At 44.5% G+C, this 22,576-nt stretch overlaps 1 protein-coding gene across 1 annotated transcript in view; it reads left to right on the forward strand.

Annotated features, from left to right (window-relative positions):
* The window catches only part of CHST8 (carbohydrate sulfotransferase 8), a 250,365-nt gene that overhangs the window by 46,674 nt on the left and 181,115 nt on the right, over positions 1 to 22,576 (forward strand). Inside the window, exon 2 of the mRNA XM_081203390.1 lies at positions 18,106 to 18,328. Coding sequence (XP_081059516.1) covers positions 18,217 to 18,328 — 112 coding nt within the window. The 5' untranslated portion in view covers positions 18,106 to 18,216. The remainder of the gene's footprint in view (positions 1 to 18,105; positions 18,329 to 22,576) is intronic.

Here is a 22,576-nt window from a genome sequence, read left to right on the forward strand (position 1 = left end):
GCTGCCCTTTACCTTACCTCTGCCTATTTTGTAAAGATTTCCAGTGGACTGACTCTGGAGTCTTTTCCTAATAAAGATACCAAGAAGTGGGGAGGGGGACTGGAGGCAAGTGAGAGCAAGCCAGGAGTCAACAGACTAATGTCTGACATTACCTACATCTTTACGCCCTATAGATATTGCTGAACTCCAGCTCCCATCAGCACCAGCTGATGTGACCAATGGTCAGCAATGATGGGAGTTGCAGTTCAGCATGATCTGGGGGACCAAAGTTTAGCATTATTGCAATTGGGCACACAATATGAAGCTTACCTGGACTTTTGAGGGCAGGATTTGGCATAGTGATAAAGCAGGAAGGGCTGTTTGCCATGGAGGGTGAGGGATAGCGTATGAAAACCTCCCGTTGCAGCAAGCTGATTTGAGGAAGTAGTTGCTAGGTTTAGAACCAACAAGTGGATTCTGCCAGTTGTAGCTTCTGCCATTGCAGTTTTGACCTGGTATTCTGTTCTGCTGGTTCCCTGGACTCACAAAGTGGAAGCATTAAACAAAGTGGAATCATTAAACAAAGCTTCTTTCAAATCACTAAACTGGTCAGGACCCTGGACAGTTCCCAAGGGTCCCCTTGGCAAATTTTACATATTGATTTGAGCCAACCATTTAATTCATATATGGAGAATAAATGATGTCAAAATTCACAGGAGAGAATGTTAAGTGTGTTTTGTTTTTGTTTTTAGTCCAGGGGGCGGGGAGGCACTTCCTTCAGCTCTGCTGTTGCAGGTGCCACTGCTGCGGTGAGCTCTCATTGCTGTCACATTCAAGGAAGAATAATTTGGTGGCCCTCAATTGGAATGGGATGCTATTTCCCCGACTGAGAGGTCATCCTTTCCATCTTGTTCAGCCGGTGGTATTTGCTCAGAGCACAGAGATTGGCAGGCTCTTTCCTAATGACAAGGTCTCTCTGCCCTGGAGGGCAGCATCATTATATCTTCGTCAGGCAGCTCTTTTATAAAGGTTTGCCTGTTTTTAAGGGTCGCTATGTATGAAAGGTATATGAAAATACACCAATGAACTTTGGCCCTTCCAACAGCAAAACAAATCTATGTGTTGCAAGAAGGTGAGATGAAGAGGAAGTTGGGGTTTTTCCTCCATAGAACTAAAGGTGCTAATTAATTAGTATTTTAATTAACTAAAACTTGAGTGAGAGCTGTGCAGGAGAATGGGGCTTGTGCAGGAGAATTTAGAGGGAGGGAGCATCTGTCATCTCAGATGTTGAGGGACATCTGTACCCCTCCAGATGTTGTTGGACTCCAACTTTCATTAGCCCCGTCAGCGTGGAAAATAGTCAAGGATTATGGGTGTTGTCCAGCAACATCTGGACAGCTACAGATGCCTCCCTACCACCCACACACTGCAAGATTGTGCCCTTCAGTTGCTTAATTAGTGGCTACCAATTTAAATAATTATGAGCTAAATTCAGCTGGTTGGGCCCATGCGTTGAGAGCTTCACCTTTTATACCTGAAGTTCTGGTGCATTGCAATAATAAGGAGCCATATTCAATATGGCTTTCCTTTCTTGTCCATGGTTCTGTTCAGAAAGCACATCGAATGATGGTTTTCACAACTGAACAATGGTGAACCAGCTGCTTTTCTGCTTTTGTTTCCCATCTTCTCAGTTCACTCCTTTCCCTGTAGCACAGCAGCCTCTGGACTTTAGGTAAGGGTCACAGCTGTGGTTTGCCAGTCCAGAGACCATACAAACCATGGTTAAGCTTCTCTAATTGTGGTTTGTCATGATGTATGATGAGTCCAATGGCTCTGTAAATGGCAAGTTATCTTACACCTTACTTTCTCAGAAAGTACCTTACTATCTTACACCTTAGTGTCTCAGAAAGGCACTATTATTGAGGTATTATTAATATATATGTGCGTTTGCATTTTTAAAAATAAGGTAATTGATTAATCAGTAAAATACAAGTGTTCAAAACTAAAAGCTCAATTTTTTCCCCTTGCATGAAATCTTTCCTCCACTATTCTTGCACTTCTGGGAGACTCATTAATGAAATATAAAAACTGGTATCTCGGGGCTCATGGTTGGTTTATTTTGGATTGTGGACAAAAATTCACACTCTTCAAAAGCCGATAATTCTATTTGCTAGTTTTGTCTATACTGTATGCTCCAGGATAGGTGCTGCTGTCCTCATTGCGCATTTATAGTGATGACAGTTTCCAGATCGTTTCATTGGCAAGTTGTGGCTGAATTTTCCTTCAGGGCTTCCTCCCCATCCTCTGCAACTGTCAGGGAACAGGAGGGGCTTGACAGCTTCTGCTAGGCAGGGACCAGAAAGCCTACATGATATTTTCCTCACACTTTGCTCTCTTGCAGAGGCAGTTTGAGAAATGACTAAGATCACATCTGCACCAAGCATTTAAAGCAGTGATGCCCCTTGAACAGTCATGGAAACTTCTGGGAGCGTTGGTTTGTTTAGGGTGCTGGGAAGACTGGCTCTACGAGGTCAGCACCCTTAACAAGCTACAGTTCCCAGGATTCTCCATGACTGTTAAAGTGGTGCAAGAGTCGTTTAAATGTATGGTGTGAATGTGACCCAAGGAAGGGAGGGCCAAGGATGCAATCCTCACTCCTCACAGTAGCCTTCTGCCCAAGATACCCCACATTTTCCTGGTGTTATAGGACTAGGTGACACTTCTCAGGAGGGTCTCCCATTTGCTGGAGCTTACCACAGCAGAGTATCAACAGCTAGCAAATTCCAAAGGGCAAGTTTGCAGTCTAAGATCCAAACAGTATCCAGCTGTGAGGAAGCAAAGCACAAGTTCTCCAGCTCAGGAGCTTTGAGGTCAGAAGTTGAAGCAGGCAGAGTATGCAACTCTGCTTTGACCAGGTGAGGTAAAAAACAAACAGAAAAGCAGACAGTCTCCTGCACTTAATTCCAGGCCTGGCCAATCCAGGGTCTTCCTACTGTCTGCCAGTTACAGGGCTGGATCTTTACATCGCTGTTCCCCTTTATGCCTGTAGAAGTCTTTCAGAGGCCTGCACAGTCCATGATGTAGCTCACCCAAAGGATTCTGGCTGTGCGATCCAAGTCCTGCCCTCTGTTCCATTGTGAATTCGCCAGAGAAGGAAGCTCCTGGCCCTGCCCTTCAGCATGGTATTGCAGTGACCAGCTCATCAGTGGCACTTGACCCTTGTGTCAGGTAAGGCTCCATCTGCCTGTCTCTGGTAAAGCTGGCTCACAGCCCCAGAAAACAATCAAAACAGAAGTGGCTAAGGGATGTGGCATAGAGTAAATCAGGAAAAAAAATGGCCTTCAACAGCCATGATCCAGATGACGTGCTGCATTTGTTCTGCATGGCATGGAGAAAGTGGATAGGGGAAAGGGTTTTCTTTCTCCTTATAACACTAGAACTCATGAACATCCAATGAAACTGGATGTTGGAAGATTCAGGACAGATAAAAGGAAATGCTGCTTCACGCGGAACATTGTTACGCTATGGAACTCAGCACCACAAGAGGCAGTGATGGCCACCAACTTAGATGGCTTTAAGAGAAGATTTGCAAATTCATGGAGGAGAAGGGTGTGGATGGCTACTAGCCACAATGGCTTTTCACTGCTTCCACAGTTGGAGACAATAATGCTTCTGAATACCAGTTGCTGGAAGTCACAGGAGGGTAGAATGTTCTTGTGAACAAATACTGCTTGTGTATTTCACATAGACATCTGGTTGGCGACTGAGAACAGGATTCTAAGCTAGATGGGCAATTGGCCTGATCCATTGGCCTGGCTCTGTGTTCTAATATTCACAGCCTTTTTAAAATGAAAAAAGAAAGCTATTCTAAGCCCAATAGAACTGTGCATGCTTCATTGCAGCTTTATTGCATACAATGCAGTAGGAATTGGAGGGTGGGATTTGTTATGTCTGTATTTGAACGTGAACCTAACAAATTCATGCCTCCCCCCCCCCAATAAAAAAAGGTAAACCAAAGTTCAACTATGCTTTCTCTGACTTTTGCAATTCAGGTTTCCAACCAAAAAAATGTGCACAAAAAGTGTGTATCTTGGTGATTCTAATAATGGCATTGTGGGGGAAATTATTTCAAAAATATCAAACAAAATGGCAAATATTCCCCCCTTTAAAAATGTGCATAAAAATGGGTCTGATTTTTTTGTGTTGAGGGTTTTGTTTTCTTTCTTTTTTTAAGCAACACCCTCTAAACAGATGCAAAAATGGGGTGAACTAAAGGCTGGGGAAATGAAGAAGAGAGAGGGAGAGAAACCAAATGGACAGATTGGTCCATCCTTAATTGTGCATTGCATGTGCCTGTCCACCTGGCACATCAGAAGATGCAGCCATCCAGTTCAAGGGGGATTGGGTGGGCAGATGAATATTGCAGTGCACATCTGCACCCACCAGTGGCTCCATGTGTGGCAATCTTCCAGCTGCAGGTCTTCCTTGGAAGAAAGGGCATGGTGGAACATGACCTGTTTGTCCTCCTCTAGTTCTCCTCTGACTGCCATTCTAACTGTGTAGCTAGAAGTCTGTGAAGTTGAGTTGCTGTTTGCTCAGTTTCCTGGGATTTGCATGTGGCTGTGACTCTGCATATAGTGGGCTTAGCAATGGGATGCAGAGTCACACGGCTCCTTGAGCGCCTGGCTGTAAAGTGAGTGTTCAGCTCACCTTCTTTTCTTTGTCCTCCACCATTAATTAAATCTGCTCTTTCCTCCTGGGTGACAATTAAACATCTGCAGGATGTGGGGAATTTTAGCACCGGGCAGGGAAGGAGAACTCTTTGCCTCTTTCTGTTCTTAGCATAATTGCTTGCTTTTTAATGAGGAAGGTGGGTTTTTTTAAAAAACAACCCCAAATGCCTAACTATTGCTGCTTCTGCATGCAGGATTATTTGCATATCACTTCATCAAGTTAAAAAGGGTGTGAAAATGCCACACTCTTTTTCTACCCCTCTGCTTGGTTTTAATGAAGGATAAAGTTTCTCACTAATGACGGTAGGGAAATTAGTTTCAAATCCCCAAGGACTCATGAAAGAAGCACCAAGGATATCAAAAGGACAAAGAGAAAGGAAAGGAGTGGGGGTGGGAAATCGAGACACCAAATCTCACGAAGGCCTTTGGGCGTTGTCATCCAAGAGACGGCTAAGTTTTCCATTTAATATAAGTATCGGGGAACTCTACGAGGCTGCTCCGAAGGGAATACTGATGACGAACTGACCAATAAGTGATGCTCAGAAAAGCACCATATGTAATCAATCTCCAACGTTGTTGATATAGAAACGGCAGTGTTTTTCTTCTTATCTTGTATTCAGAAGAAACATGAGTTCTGACAATCTAATATTTTGTTTGTTTACAGAAGGGTCCTTTCTAACTTAACTAAGGGCCAACCCTGACATCACCCCATTCACACAATTAGAAATACTCTTTAAGAGTAAATGGACAGCATAGGACCCTCCAATCCACATCAGGATCCGGACTGGATTGGGAGAAACAAGGGGCTGTTCACTTTTTCCCCCACCATGCTGTCATTTTTGTTTGGTTCCAATCAAGATATTGCATTTTGTGTTTCTTTCAGGATTTTCTTTTTATTCTACGTTCTGTTTAATGCTACCCCTTCCTGTTCACCCAATGGTCCATCTGATGATGAAGGGAAGTTTAAACCTCTCCACACACCCCAGTGCCATGCCTACCCTTCCTTTCTGCCACTATTGAGAGCCAGTGTGGTGTTGAGAGCCAGTGTGGTGTAGTGGTTAAGAACGGTGGATTTATAATCTGGTGAACCGGGTTCGCATCCCCGCTCCTCCACATGCAGCTGCTGGGTGACCTTGGGCTAGTCACACTTCTTTGAAGTCTCTCAGCCTCACTCAACTCACAGAGTGTTTGTTGTGGGGGAGGAAGGGAAAGGAGAATGTTAGCCGCTTTGAGACTCCTTTGGGTAGTGATAAAGCGAGATATCAAATCCAAACTCCTCTTCTTCTTCTATTGGCAAGGTCTTGAGGAGGTAGGGGAAAAAATGGTGATGGGGAAGGATCTGACCCACCCGACCCCTCGCCCCAGGCTGAGGCTTAGCCATCGCTGATATACAAAATTATGAGCAAGGGTGGTTCCTGTTTATCTCAGGAGGCAATGGAAGAGTGTGCCTTTTGGGATAAAGTCAAACCATTGGAGAATTCAGGTGTGTGCAGCAGGTGCAGAGACTGATACAGGAGAGACAAGTTTTATTGGAGTTGGGGCAGATGAAGGTGTCCGGTTTTGCTGCTACAGGTGCATCGTGGCATTTCTTCTCTCTGTACTCCTCCCAGCAGTCATTCTTCCTGTGGTCACTGCTGTGCATACATGCCCTTACTATCTGTCTTCAGGCACTGTGATAATCTGTAAGGCGTTCCCACATGATGGGGTTAATATTGTCAGCCTTTATGTCACATTTGCAGACATCTTTGTAATGCAGAGCCGGTCTGCCAACATGCCTAGTGCCTGAAGCCAGCTCCCCGTAGAGCACATCCTTGGGGATCCTGCCATCTTCCATTCTGTGTGCACGGCCAAGCTAATGTAGAAATCACTGAGACAGAAGTGCAGACATGCTGGGAATATGGGCTTGGGAGAGCATATATTTGTTTGAGACTCTGTCCTGCCATGTGATGCCCAAAACCTTTCTGACACAGTGTATATGGAAGCTCATGGTGGGTGTAAGTTGCCTATGACTCACTTCCATAAAGCAGAGTGCTCAACACACAAGCCTAGTGGACCTTCATCTTTGGTCCAGTATATCTGAAGGAGCGTCTCCACCCCCATCGTTCTACCCGGACACTGAGGTCTAGCGCCAAGGGACTTCTGGCAGTTCCCTCACTGCGAGAAGCCAAGTTACAGGGAACCAGGCAGAGGGCCTTCTTGGTAGTTGCACCCGCCCTGTGGAACACCCTCCCACCAGATGTCAAAAAGAACAACAACTACCAGACTTTTAGAAGACATCTGAAGGCAGCCCTGTTTAGGGAAGCTTTTAATGTTTGATGTATTACTTTATTTTAATATTTTGTTGGAAGCTGCCCAGAGTGGTTGGGGAAGCCCAGCCAGATGCATGGGGTATAAATAAATTATTATTATTATTATTATTATTATTATTATTATTATTATTATTAGCCCTGGGGCTATAAGGTCATAGAACTGTAGAGTTGGAAAGGGTCCCAACAGACTAAATCACAACTAAAGAATTCCTGATAGATGGCCATCCAACCTGTGTTTAAAACCTCCCGTGGAGGAGAGTCCACCACCTTTTTAGGTATATTAGTTTACTGTGGTTTTGTGGATGCAATCTAATGTGTTGATCTTCTGAATGCATAACATCCTGGTTTGCTCTGAACTCTCCATTGAGAAAGCCTCCTGTTTGGAAATTGGGGGTATGATGCCTTCCACCTCGCTCTCTTTCTCTCTTCCCTTTCTATGTGACAATGCTTCGTATGCAAGAGGGGTCACTGCAGTTTATTCCTGAACGAGTCATTTCAACCCTTGTCTATGCTGCGTGGTGGGTGTGCAAGGGTTCTCTGTATATCAGCTACATATAAATGCCTTTTGAAGATCACACTCAGGGAAAGGTTTTCAAGCACAGTTGCAAAGATGGATAAATAGAGGGTCAGATTCAAAAGCAAAACACACACACACCCTTACCTACCTGCTGTGCTCAGTAGGAATATTATACCTAGTTATGTGGTGGAATCTCAGCACGATTCTCCAGCCACTCCCTGATGTATGCAGGAAGCTATCTTCAGGATAAAGCTGTAATTTCCACCCCAGGGTGCATGCCTGACTCCAGTCATTGTTACCCTCTGAAAAGGGGTACTCAGCTGGCACACTGCTATCTGCAGCCACAGGAGTTCCTTTAATAGCATCTCTGATTTGTGGTATTAAACAATGTGCAGCAACTCACAATGCCCAACTGCTGGATATCCAGGTTGGTCCACTTCACAATGCATTACCAAAGGCTGATAAACGGAGAAAACTGACAGATGAGTGGAGTAGACAAGCTTCCTACAGGAGCAGGCATTGAGGGTGTGACTGGATTCTTCTGCAGGGCAGAGCCCCGGGGAGCAGAGAAATGCTGAAAGCTCCAAGTCAGGTCATAAGAACTTAAACCTACTGGATCAGGCAAATGGCCTATCTAGTCCAGCATCCTGCTCTTGCAGTGACCGACCAGATACTTGCAGGAAGCCTGCAAGCTGGACAGAAGCACAACAGCGCACTCTCCACCTGTGATTCCCTGCCGCTGACTGTGGTGGTTGAACATGGCCTTGTCTCTCCTTCCCCTTGGATATCTTAGTTGCCCTTTTTTGAACCTTTTCCCAGCTCTGCAACATCATTTTTGAGATCCCCTTCTTTGGGGGGGGGGGGGAGAACTGGGTCAAAACTAACAAAATGAATTTCAGTAGGGGCACATGTAAGGTTCTATCCTTAGGTGGGAATAATCAGGTGTACAATTATAAGATGAGGGACACCTGGCTTGGCGATAGTACATGTGAAATGTATCCAGGTGTCTTAGTAGACCAGAACCTTAACATGAGTCAACACTGTGATGCAGCAGCCAAAAAAAAAAGCTAATGCTATTCTAGGCTGCTTCTGCAGGGGGAATTAGATACTATAGATATTAGTTCCAATTAACCCCCATTTGGTAGTTTGAAAAGAATGTGTTGGATACCTATATCCAGAAACATGGGGCTAAATAATGCTCTTTCCAGTAAGAGAGTGCCAGCAGAAATTTAAAAAGGCACAAGAGCCAGTGGCATGGTGAAACATGGGAAATACAGATTGTTAGACCCTTTTAAAATACCCCATTTAAAAACACGTCCAGTGCTTTCCCCCACTCTCCTTCCCTAGCAGTGAACAGACCACATAATTTAGTAAGTTTAAATGGCTTTTATTTACAAAACCTCTTCAAAGATTCCTGCATTGCAGGGGTTGGACTAGATGACCCTCACAGTCCCTTCCAACTCTGCAATTCTATGAAATATCATATTCTTATGTTTATCCATGCTGTAGTAAGTAATAAAAAAGGTAAAGGTACCCCTGCCCGTACGGGCCAGTCTTGACAGAGTCTAGGGTTGTGCGCTCATCTCACTCTAGAGGCCGGGAGCCAGCGCTGTCTGCAGATTCTTCCGGGTCATGTGGCTAGCTGGTAAGCGGTCCCTATTTATCTACTTGCATCCGGGGGTGCTTTCGAACTGCTAGGTTGGCAGGCGCTGGGACCGAGCAGTGGGAGCGCACCCCACAGCGGGGATTCGAACCGCCGTCCATGCGATCGGCAAGTCCTAGGCGCTGAGGTTTTACCCACAGCGCCACCCGCGTCCCTAGCAGTAAGCAATACAATGGTCAGTGGCGTAGCGTGGGGGGTGCAGGGGGGCCGGCCGCACCGGGCGCTCGCTCGCACTCGCAGCTCTCTGCCCCTACCTGGCAGGGGCGCAAATTTCTTGCCTTGCCCCGGGTGCTGACAACCCATGCTACGCCACTGACAATGGTACAAAAATCTTGTGTGCGCAGTGTGGTAAAACCACACCTCTTGGTTTGATCCAGCAGGTTTCTTCTTTTTATCATTATTATTAAATTTATATGCCTCCCTATACCCAGGGGTCTCAGGACAGTATATTCTGCTGTAAGCCTCAGGGGTCATAGTTGGGGTTCAAACATTTTCCCTCCAAATGACACACACTGTGCTCTGCCCCAGACTTTCCTCAGGCTACCTTGGACTTTATAGAGTATCCAAGTCAGCTTCCTGAAACTTTTACATCAGTCCTTGAACAATTGCCAGGAAGGATGGGATTGCAGTTAATTCTAACATAATTTTTTGTCCAGGGCTGACCTCAGGCATTTTTCTGAGCAGAAAATGACACTTGCAACCTCTCCCCCTAAACACATCAAGGTTTCCAAGGCCAGCCAAGTTGCTTTGGCATCTGAGACAGAAAATCCCACAAGTGCCTCTCCTGAGCTGAGAAAATGCAATAGCAATAAATTAAATAGCTAACTGCTCATGGCACCCCAAATCAGCATCTGTCTCACTCTCCCTAATGGTAGGGTCAGTCTTTTTTTTTTTTTTTTTTTTTTTTGAGCAGTGTATGTCTCTCACTCCTTTTGACTGAGCACAATCAGCAACAGAGTGCAGCTGAAATAATTTTAAATTCCCTATTACCGAAGCCAGCAGCAGTCACCGTCCTATGATTCATGGGAAGCAGAAGTTTGATCTGAGTGGTGGGAAGAACTGAGACTGCTGCACTGATTTTAAAAATAACCTATGGCTGTAGATCACTTGTTAATTATAGAATAATGCACTGAAAGGCTTAAATTTAGCCTCTCCTGGGAACTTTCCAGCGTATGTGATGTAAGCACAATAAAGTCACGTGAGCTCAGCTTACATTCAGATTTTGGTTGGTGCCAAGTGAGCAGTCGAATCAGAAGCCCCTCACAGCACAATAATGTTGCATGAAACCTTGGAGAGCCACTTCCAGTCCCTGTAGACAATACTGAGCTAGATGAACCAAAGGTCTGAATCTGCACAAGCCAGCTTCCTATGTTCTGTGACAGCAAATTTATTTACTTACTAAATTTATTTACTTATCATTCAAATAGTCATGGTTCCGTAGCACAACCGGTACTGCAGTGTGAAAATGATGTTAGAAAATAGGAAAGAAGCGTTTGCATAATAATCAGGAAAACTAGTGCAATATTCCCCATATCTGTGTACACTCTTGGTGGAGACATGCACTAGTAGCTGAAACTCTCATGCAACTTGCCATTAGGACTGAGCAGCACAGACAACTCCCATGAGAAGCAGGACCAGAGCCTCAGGCAGCCTAGGAAACAACTGGCAACCAGATGTAGTGTGTGCTGGGTAGAGGGAACTTGCAGAGTTGCTGTGTGCTTGGAAGAGCAGTAACACATTGTGCATAGTGATGGGGGGGCGGGAATTCAGTTCAATTCACATTTTAATGTGAGCCTACCTAATATGCACTTACTGAAACTATACCCAAACCAAAATGCCATGACCTTTTGTGATCACACCCACCCCAAGGAAGACTTGAGACGGTGCTTTAAGTTGGGGGAAAGGGTTATATTTACTATATATAACATTAAGGGGATATTGAGGATCTGCAGATAAAATCCATGAACCCAATTTGTTCCAATGCAACCAAACCAACCAAAGTCCAAGCAGGAAAGTTCCCCACTTAGAGGGGAATCATCTCCTTCCCAACTCATGAGGTGATGAAAGTGCCCTGCAGTAAAGATTGGAAGGAGTTCTTCCTCCTTGCTACATCAACACTGGACAAGTTCACCTCGGCCCCACTGGTTTGGCATTTACCCCAATGTACATGCCCGGTCCCTTCTGAGTTTCAGATACCTGGTCAAAGCTGTCTTACTTCTGGAAGTCTTTGTGCCCTGAATGCTCCTCAGATTTTTACTTGCTCTTTCTTGGAGATTTTGAAATTATTGAGGTTTAAGATTTTTGAGGTTTGATTTACACACACACACACAGAGAGAGAGAGAGAGAGAGAGAGAGAGAGAGAGAGAGAGAGAGAGAGTCTGAGGGTAAATGAACTACCAAGAGGGCCTCCTCTGCCAATCTCAGCACCCAAGAAGGTCTGTAGGGAAGGAGGAGATCTTTCAGGTATTTGGGGTCTGAGTTGTATGGGACTTTCAAATCAGTGCATCTGTTTGAAAACAAGGGTTATGAGATATAAGTGGAACCACAGTTAATAATCTGGTCGCTACATTTTGCACCAGCTGGAGTTTCTGAGATAAATGTCTCATCTCAGAGCTTTAAAAAATGTGTGTATGTTTAAAAAATAATAATTCTATGGGCTTCTTATTATCAGTACAGCCATAAGCAGCAGCTCCCCACCAGGTTTTTTGCTGAAAAGAAATTGAGTGTGCAACAAGTCTTTCATCATAATCACCTTGGCAATGCAAAGTAATTCATAAAAGAAGTAGGGATGTATTGAGATCCAATATTGTTTTAGTCTCGATCAATATTAATAATTGTTTTGCATTTTTAGAGTGCAGTATACAACTGAAAAATGTGCAAAGACCAGCCAGCGGTTGCCAGCACAATAAATCCTCTTATTATACTTAAAGGCACCATAATTTAACTTTCAAATGTTTCTATAAAAAAATATTACAGAAGATGCCATTGATCTGTAGAAGAAAATTGTTATCTTTTATTTATTTGCAAAATGTTAGGCCCTGCTTTAATTATACATGAGCTAAAAAGGTCAGTAACTATTTTATTAAGATCTGCAAAGTGGAACTCAAGAGCTTCATACAAATAATATTTCTGCAGCGCCAGCCTGTGAGGGTCTGCCAAACCTTCAGCTGCATATGAAGGCAGAAGGTTATGCACACATTAGCAAAGGTTAACTCTGGAGTACCAAGGGGAGTGAGACCTTTCACGTCCCTGACAACAGAAATTGCATTAGAGTTTTCAGATGGGGATTTTTCAATTTGCAATTATGGAAAAATTCTTTACAGAGATGAGCCTTTGCTTGAAAATGCATGAGGAGAATGGGTACTTCAAAGGTTAAGATTCAGCAACTTTTGCTAGTGCTTCAAACTTCAGAAGTTTTATATCTGGGGCTATTTCCCCACACTCTGTTTCAGGCATGCCAGCTTGCCCCCGTGACTGAGGGTACTGGCACTGCACGATGTGCTGGGGGGGGCAAGTTCCTCCCCCCCCCACACACACAATGACACCCCTGCTCTGCTTTCAAGGGATGTTGCTGGTTGGCTTGTGAAAGGGCAAAGACAAAGGCGGACCCAATCGGAAGACAGTTAGTCTCAGTTATACCCTGTTGAAATCCAGAATTAGGAAGTGTAAAGGCTAGGGCTTGGGCTTGTTTTCCGTTTCAGTGGCCGTGTGGCGTGAAAACGGCCTCCAAAGATTGTAATCCTTTCTAGGCCTTGTTAGATTCTAATCGTCTTTTGTGGGGAGTGGTGTACAACTACTGTTGACAAAAATATATATGCAAAAGTAGGTGGGTTGGTCCATAAGGAGGATTCCAAAATGCAGCTCTTTTCACAAAGACAATTGCAGCCAATAGCCCAGCCCCCAAGAAGAGAATTTGATGTGGCTTCATATATGATATAATATACTGTGTACTTGTATACATTTAACATTTGCTTCATGCTTTAGAGACCTTAGTATTATGGTTTGGTAGGGGCATTGCCATATCTATTTCTTTTATTATTTCTTTATTACCTTTACAGTGGTACCTCTGGTTACAAACTTAATTTGTTCCAGAGGTCCGTTCTTAACCTGAAACCGTTCTTAACCTGAGGCACGTTTTCGCTAATGGGGCCTCCCGCTGCCGCTGTGCTGCCAGCACGCAATTTCTGTTCTCATCCTGAGGTAAAGTTCTTAACCTGAGGTATTACTTCCGGGTTAGCGGAGTCTGTAACCCAAAATGTTTGTAACCTGAGGTGTTTGCAACCTGAGGTACCACTGTATTAGCTCACTTTTTTCTCCAAGGAGCTCAGTGTGGCATGGATGGTTCTTCCTCTCCTCATTTCATCCCCACAACAACCCTGTGAGGGAGGTTAGGTTAAGAGGCAGTGATTGACTTGCAAGGTCACCCAGTAAACTTCAGGGCTGAGTGGGGATTTGAACCCTGGTCTCCCAAGACCTAGTTCAGCACTCTAACCACTATGCTACACTGGCTATATATCTGACGGTCTGTCTGTAACATATGCACAGTTATTCCACTGAATGTTACTCAAGCAGGAAGAAGCGAGTGCTAAACGTGTACAAGTACTTGTGCTTCAGACTGCCAGTCACTGTCTCTGTTCCTTATTAACTCGTGGGTGGCTGATGTGTGAAAGGCAGAGTGTGTTTTCCAGAGCTCTTTTTAATTGGAGGTTTCACGTTAACAGCTCAAATGAAGATTAGCGGGGGATAGCTCATCTCAGAATAATGCATGCGAATTGAAAATCACCTTGACAAAACAGATGGAGCTCTCAGTCATTAGGGAGAGAGTGTTTGTGCTGTTTCAGTGACAGGCAAATTACTCACCATGACTTTAAAGATTAAGAGGACTAGTATTGGGTGAAAGCAGCCTTGATGCATTTGGGTATGAAAGTTGCTAAAATAATGCAAGGAATTGTACTTTTCCTACTGGTGCCTGTCGTATTGCTTTCTTGAAGCTTAGGAAAGCTGTTGCCTTCCCTCTGTGCACACCCCACTTCCTCTCTTGAAGTAGGATAACATAGTGCAAAGGAATATAGGAATATATCCGATAGGATATAGGGTTATATCTGCTTGGAGCAGCCTATGTTTCCTCCTCATCTGTATTTTCCTGAGAATAGTGCAAGGGGACAGGGGTTTTGGGGGAGGTGTCCAGCGGTGGAGCAAGCCGATCGGGCACCTGCGGCAGCACTGTTAGTATTGTAATGTCTCATTCTCACATTGCATAATGTTGCAGGTTGCCTCTAATTACTTAATTGATGTATGAGTATGGGAACTATTTAAATGTCTCCTCTCTCTCTCTCTCTCTCTCTGCTCCTCTGCTGAAGAAGATGGATGTGAGAGTTGTCTTGTTGTTTTGTTATTTGCTTTATAAATAAAACCTTTGATGTTACCATTCAAACCACAGTTGCTTCTGCCGCATTCTGCTGTAAAGGACTGAGTTTACTATCTGCAAATGGGTGTTTAATGCTTACAGGCGCATGTGTGTCCTGTGCCCAGGGGCAGGGCCAGCCACCTGCAGAGTGGGGCAAACTGGGGCAGGATACTCTGCAGGGCCTTGGAGGAGTCTGTCTGCCTCCTTCCACTCAGCCACCCTACAGGTGAGGGGGGAGGTGGCTGGCAGACCGTTTGGGGCAGCGCGGAGCCTGCAGGTGCCCAAGCCACTGTGTCACTCCCAGGAGAGACGCACGATGAGTGCCGCCCGGCATTTTGTCACCCCCCTCAGTGGTGACCCACCACCACCACACACCCCTTCCTCTGTCCCAGGGGGTGTCACAATTTGAGACCTGCCTTCCTTTGTAGTTGGTTGCAGTACTTTGAAGATTGCAGGTCCACTTGGAAGAGGATGAGCCAGCAGTGAATCTCCTCGAACAAATGATCTGCTGTTCCTTTCCAAAGGATGGGATTGAGAATGCTTTGAACTATGCTTTATATTGACAGGGCTACACTTTAGCTGCCTCAACCCTCTTCTATACATGTTGTGCACATGTTTAAATTTAGGAAAGAGTTGTGCAACAAAGTCCCGGGACTAAGATTGCAGTCCACGAATCAGTGTAATTATTTGCTCTGGGTGGGGCAAAGTTGCTTCAGGAAGTTGCAGTGCCAAACTTGGATGGCATTAAAAGAGGATTAGGCACATTAGGGGACACATTAGGTAAAAGCCTCAGCGCCTAGGGGTTGCCGATCGAAAGGTCGGCGGTTCGAATCCCTGCGGCGGGGTGCGCTCCCGTTGCTCGGTCCCAGCGCCTGCCAACCTAGCAGTTCGAAAGCACCTCTGGGTGCAAGTAGATAAATAGGGACCACTTACTGGCGGGAAGGTAAACGGCATTTCCGTGTGCTGTGCTGGCTCGCCAGATGCGGCTTTGTCACGCTGGCCACGTGACCCGGAAGTGTCTGCGGACAGCGCTGGCCCCCGGCCTCTTAAGTGAGATGGGCGCACAACCCTAGAGTCTGTCAAGACTGGCCCGTACAGGCAGGGGTACCTTTACCTTTTAGGCACATTCACGGAGATTAAGGCTGTCAGTAGCTGCTAACCACAATGCTCATCCTCTGCCTCTGCTGTTGGAGGCAATGTGCCTTTGAATGCCGTTGTGAAGAAAACTGTTGAGCTCCGGTCCTGCTTGTGTTCTTTCCACCGGAATCTGGCTGACCACTGAGAGAACAGGATGTTGGATTAGATGAGCCACTGGCCTGATCCAGCAGGATATTCTTCTTATGCTCTTATGGTGATTAGGGGCAGGGATGCTGGCTCCTGGCTCCTCTGCTAAGCATATCAATGTGTTTTGATGGGGAGACCATGAAAGGGTGCAACATGAACAATTATTTTTTCACATCATAGATTGCAGATTTTGGTGCCACAATAATCTTTATTACTTTTAGTTGTGACATCTACGGATTATGTAAGCTTGGGGGCAAAAGGTGTGCATGACCCTCTTGCCTACTACAACTGCTTAACACAAATATTACATGGAATAGTCAGAGGCATTTTTTGTAGTACACCATCTGTTCACCTAGGTCACTGGGCAGGCTTACTTGGTCTCAGTTTGACACCACTGCTAAGCCCTTAGGAACACTGAAAACACAAGGCACTTTGGTTTCAAGAGAATGGGGTGCACGTTCTGTTATGTACAATAGAATTTCACAGAAAACACAAGTTACACACACAAAAAGGTAGTGTACCACTCCAAATCCTTTGCCCATCGAAGTGCACAGAAAATAGTAGATCTAGCTGAGATGCAAAACCTAGAGAGCTGTACTGACCATTGTAATGCATCTCTAATTATTATATAATTAAAAGATTATTGCAAAATCTTAAAAAGTTGTATAATGTTGGGAAGAGTGTGGCTGTGAGCAGGCATGGCTGTAACCATCATAAAGGGATCCTGCACTTCTGAATTTGCCATTTCACTTCTCTTCTCAACTGAAGAATGTTGCTGAGAGTCCAGACTAACTCAGGACTCCCCAGAACACAGTTTGAAAGCGACAACTGCAGGCCTCAGTGACCCACCTTAACCATAATTTGGGGACTCTGGAAACAAACTCTCATAATTCCAAGAACAGTTTTGGAAACATTTGCAATTCAGATATGCCCTAGAATGGTTCTAGTATTTGTTTATGCCCAAAAGGTTTTTCAAGCATGGAAATGTCCCAATATGTGCCATTCTTATTTTCGTATAATAAATGCAAACTCAACCCTCAAACCCTGGAAGCTACTACTGCAAGTTTAATTTCCATTAAACGCAGACAACAGACGATGAAATAACATTCTGATAACATTTATCCTGAACTATGCCCCCAAATGAATAGTGCATTCTTGTTTAATGTGGACAAACAAGAGCAATAAATGTAGATACTTTATTTTCTTATGAGTATAATATTGAGTACAAAAAAGCTGTAAATTCCTCCTGCAGCTGGGTTGTCCCTTTTTATTGCTGTTTAAAACAAGCCTTGGGATTCCCACTCCCGAACTCCAAAATGTCACTGGTTGCTTCCATGGCCAGCATTAGTAGAGGTGAGTGGGGTTAGTTAGGCAATAGCTGTGATTCTTGCATTGCAGGGAGTACGGCTAAATTACCCTTGGGAGTCATAGAATTTTACAGTTCTATGATTCTATTAACAGCTGGGTCTGGAAGACTTTTGAGCAGACCCACTTCCGATCCTCCTCCCTGTCTGTCCTCTTATATATTATAACTGAGATGTGTTGCCTATGAGTAGCAGGTTTTGCCCAGGTGCTCCTCCCTCTGACCTCCTCATGTTTAGAGGCTGGCTGTCCTAAGTAAAAGCACTTTGTTGTACTTTATCCATCCACCCACCCATAGCCAGGGACACAATGGAACCAGGATGGCGAGGGCCCAAGAGTTCATGAAGTTCTGGAGCGGACTATGGTTGCCTGTTCCTAAAAGGGTGCAATCAGCTTCCACTCCCAAATTGGCAATTCTCAGCAAGGTGAGAGTCCTGATCCTGTCCCTCTGCTAGGACAACAATGAACAGATATGAACTTCCTATGCCTAGAGATGCATATGCAATATTTATTAGTTTTGTCTAAACTGGGGCTGGGGAATCTGATTCAGCCCAAGGGCTACAACATCACGTTTGAAAAATGTTTAACTAAAAGGAAAGTACAACCTTGCAACAAAACGGTATTTGTCTCAATGAAGGACAGGCTGTAAACTGTTTAAATAAATAAGCAAACTCAACCCTACAGCCACCAGAATTATAAAGAAAAAATAAAGCAGCATGAGAATGAAAACTTTTCTAACAGGGAAAGGAATAATTGGGGAAATTGGAGGACAGGTTTTGGGTATGGCGCTAGGAGAGATTCAGAGTCTTAGTGAGTGTATGCTTCTCTTCTCCTGCCCTCCCAACCCACAGGTGGCCTTGGAATGGAAAGGCAGCTGAGATAATGACCCTAATCTCTGCTTTGGAGACGGAGCACATTTTCTTCTTTCCCTGGTCCCAAACTGGATTGATTTGAGGACGTCAATGATGAAGCTGACCTGCATGTTCTCCTTCATCCTGCTGTTTGGAGCAGCTGGGCTGGTTGTCTTCATCCACCTGCAGGATCCAGAAGAAATTGTTCATCAGCAAACACCAGGTTAGACTTTGGTTTTAACATATTATCTTCTCATGTTCCCCCCCACCACCTGAATTGTTTGTTTGGACAAAATCATTCTCCTTGGTGAGAAATGTTCATAGTGGCCAAGAGGTCTGTATTTGTCTGTTGGAAATGTTCATATTGTCAAGTGAAGGAAGGTTTCTCTCCCCCCTCTCCCAGTTAAATATGCCTGCAGCGAGTTTTCATGGAGGGAGAAGGCACATCAGAAAAGCACTGTCTGAAGTGCTTCCCCCCTCTTTAAAAGGGATTGGGAATTGGAGTGAGCTGCGAAGGAAGGGGTGGGCAAGTGGTGAGGGGATTTGCAAGAAGGTGGGTGAGATGTCAAGGGAGGGGGTTGCTCAGGCATGGGGGAAAGTTGGTTGGCAGTGGGGTTGGTAGGTAGGCAGGGTTGCTGAATGGAACGAGCAGGGTCCGCAGCCCCTTGCTCAGTATAAAAATGAAAACAGAAAAATTCAACACAGCCTGGTTCTCACTACAAACAGTGTGATCTGCCACTTATGCACTACCAAAGCACACAATTGTTCTCCATCAAGTGATATCGGTTTAATGGAGGTTGATATGTATGAAGAGACCCAGTTATCCCCTTCTATTCCTCCTTCGTAGCTGAACAGATTTGCACCACTTCCGGATTGCACCTGAACAGCTGCCTCAAAACTAGATGCGTCCTCGTTCTCCATGCATCCCACCTCCTCAAAAGTAGAGCAGAATTATACTCTGGAGGAGAGAGTCATTGCTCATTGTTAATGCATTCAGTCCAGTTTAATTTGGGATAGTGTAGCTTATAAAACAAGGTTAATAAAAGATGGTCTGCTTCCTTCACATTCTCTGTCTGCTCTAGAAAGTGTTCTTTATTGTTTTTAGCCCGAGCAACCACGATACAAAACCCTTGATGTACTACTTAAGCCAGAATAAAACGAGAGTCATAAAACTTTAAGTAATGCTTACATTACTTTCCGTCAGCAAAGTGCTCCTGACAGTAGCTGTTTGTGTTGATTTGTTACCATTCATTTATCCTTTCCCCGTGCTTCACACTGCAACCTAATTGTAATCCTGTACTGAGAAAGCAATATCAAAGTAATTTTCCACAACATTAGTTACAATTTTCTTCTGATCTTTCAAGTGAAACAATCCCATCCTGTTGGCTTCTCTGAGCATATAAACCTTGATTACATTTATCTGTTGGAAACGAAGGCTTACTATATAGATAGATAGATATTCCCCAGAATGGTGGTGGTTGTACTTAGAGCCTCAGCCCGCCCCCTTTTCTGGTAGTTGACAAACATCCTGATACTTAGACTTTGGTACCTGACATTCACTCTTAACAGGAACAGTTTTTGATGGACAGCACTTTGCAAAGAACAAAACAGATTTTGTGAATGTCTGCATTAACTGTGGAACGTATTTTGTTGGCTATGACAAGCGTAGTAGCTTCACCGAGAGCAGATACTTGTAGGAATGTTATTACAAAAGAATGGTGGAATGAAAATTTATAGGGCTGCTCTGAATGCTCTGCATTTCCAGCATTTGCTTCGGAAGCAATATATTGGAGGGAGCTAAAAAGGCTGCCACATCCCACTCCCACCTTTCCTTCTGAATATTTGTATCCTTCTGTCCTGCTTTTCTGGGCTTGCTCACATGTTACACTTACAGAGGTGCGAGCTGTTTCTACGCACGTGCAAGTGTTTGTGTGAAAGGGTCTGTACTTGTTGATTTGTACAGCTCAGCCATTGCATGCACAGACTGTGCAGCCATTGAGTGGAATGTTTGAGAACCCCAGCTGTCCTTTCCTGCCAGTGGCTGCTGTTCTTCCTTGGCCATGAAGGCTCTTGGCTTCTTTCTCCACCCCGTTGCTGAATCAAAGGGGCTGTGGTCTTGTTCACAGGTGCCCACGATGTTATTAGTTTAGATACAGTGCTGTGAAATTATCAGCAAAATCTTGGGGAACGCCAACAGGTTAAGTGGTTGTGTTGGCAAATGAGGTGAAGGACTATGAGGTGAGGAAGGAGGAAAATGGCTTCAATGAGAAGTGCTGTACCAAACCTATGTACATATCTTTGTAGTTGAGGACATGAGAGAGGAGCAGCGGGGGGTAGGAGGTGCTTTTCAACATGAAACGAGGTAAGACAGCCTTTCCAGTGCTTTTCTAGAAATTAGTTTTGATACTGGTATATATGAGATCGTAATGGAAGTGAAGGGAGTGAGAAAGTAGCAACATTGTGATGGAGGGGGCATTCAGACGTGGGGAATATTGTGTCAGTTTTCCTGGTGATAATGCAAGCACTTTGCTGATGTTCCTTTCACACTGCAACACCTGTTGCATTATGGAATGGTGGGTCTTTTTGACCGATATACTGGCATGTTGCATGGGTGTAATGCAAAGCAACACCAAATGTCACTGTAGAACATTGCTACTCTCTCGTTCTTCCCACATAGGTCTGCTTCTGGTCCTCCATTGATTCTCCCATGAAAACAGTAGGAAAGAACTGCATGTGGCTTTACCACCCCGCAATTTTCCAGATTAAGGGGGCTGCAAATGTATTTTTTTCTGGAATCAAATTACACAAAAATGAATGCTCAATGTAAGCTAGATTCCATTAGTTTTCCAGAACTGTCTTTTACATCTTGTGAAAGCTCAAATACAATTTTGAAATTAGCCGTTTGGTAAACCTTAGGGAAATGGATTAAATTGTTATGTGAATGCAGCCAGATTTCTGTAAATTCTCCTACCTGCATTGGGAGTCCTTCAGTCCAATGCATAACTATATTAAGTGTCTGTTCTTAAATTTAAAACTGGGGGTTTAAGCCTGTATCTTCAGTGGTGCCTTTCCTTAAAAAAAAAAAAGAAACTTTCCTTCCCTTTTCCTTATTTCCCCCATACTTTATTTATTATATTTCCTTAGGTTCAAATCCCACTTTCTTCCATCATGAAACCCAAGGTGGTATGCTGGTGGTTCCCAGGCAGTCCTCTATCTACATTACTGAGCAGACCCTGACCTGCTTAGCTTTAGCAGCATGGTGGTTTCATATGGCTTCAGAAGACCTGTAGGGACAATGTCATGCAGTGGTTAGTGTGTTGGAGACTCTAGCTCAGTGTCAAGCTTCAGGGAATTGGCTTCCTTCCCTGCTTTGGCAGAAGATAAGCAGAACAAAAGGAGCCTCTTACCAGTTAGAAACTTTAATGATCACAGCGAGAGAACAAAGAATTCATTTCTAGGAATGAAGCTGCTCCCAATTAAAGGTCCCACCCACTTTCTCCCTAGTCACCCACATCACTCCCGCGTCTTGTAACCTGATCTCGCAACCACTGTGCTTTCTGTGCTGCCACCTTATCTGCTCTTCGTGACCTTGGGCTGAGCGGATGGACACTTTCAAGTGACAGTTAGTCAGTTAACTCCCTCACATTTCTCCTCTTCTTAGCTGTTCCCCAACCAGTACTTCCCAGCTTCTGCCTTCTGAACTATGTCCCTCTGCAAACCACTGTTCCAAATCTATACTGTCCTCCTGTTCCTGGGAAGATTCAGGATCCTGATCAGGAACAGGGGGAGGGGGAGGCTCCCACCATTCCGTCTCACTGCGGTCCTCCTCAGCACAGTCCCTGACACTCAGATTGACATTCAGCCATGACTCACTGGGTGGCCTTGAGCCACTGTTGCTAACTCTCAGCCTAACCTACCTCACAATATTGTTGTGAAAGTTTAAAACAAGGGAAAGGGGGAATATATCTATACCAACTCAAGCTTCTTGGAAGAAAGGTGGGACATCAATGTACAAAGTAATAAAAAGAAAATGCTTCATGGACTTCATTCATTATTGACTGCCTTCAGTATAATGCACCTCCACCTTTCGTTACTACTCAGGTATTCCATGCATTTGGGGATCAGGCTCAGTGTCTATGCCTATGCCTATATGTATATGTATACGTATGCCAAATTTGCATGCAGCAAATTAGACATTGGCTAAGTGGTGGGAAATGTCTAAAAAGTTGTCTAAGGCTGGACAGTTTTTAAAAAAAACCTCTTTTCTAAGGAGCAATGAAAGGGCAATTAAGCAAAGTCAGGGTGGGGAGGCAATGAAGTGACAAAGAGGTCTCTGGGGTGGAGAGAGATCAATAGGTGAATGTGCAGGCAGATTTCCCTCTAACGTTGAGGGAGAGAGGCAGAAGAATAAGAGGAGTCAGGAGCAAACATTTGTCCATGCAACCTACTTGCAGGGCTAAGGAATGCTGCA

This window comes from Podarcis bocagei (assembly GCF_964188305.1).
Source record: "Podarcis bocagei genome assembly, chromosome: 7".
In the NCBI taxonomy this organism is placed as follows: Eukaryota; Metazoa; Chordata; class Lepidosauria; order Squamata; family Lacertidae; genus Podarcis; species Podarcis bocagei.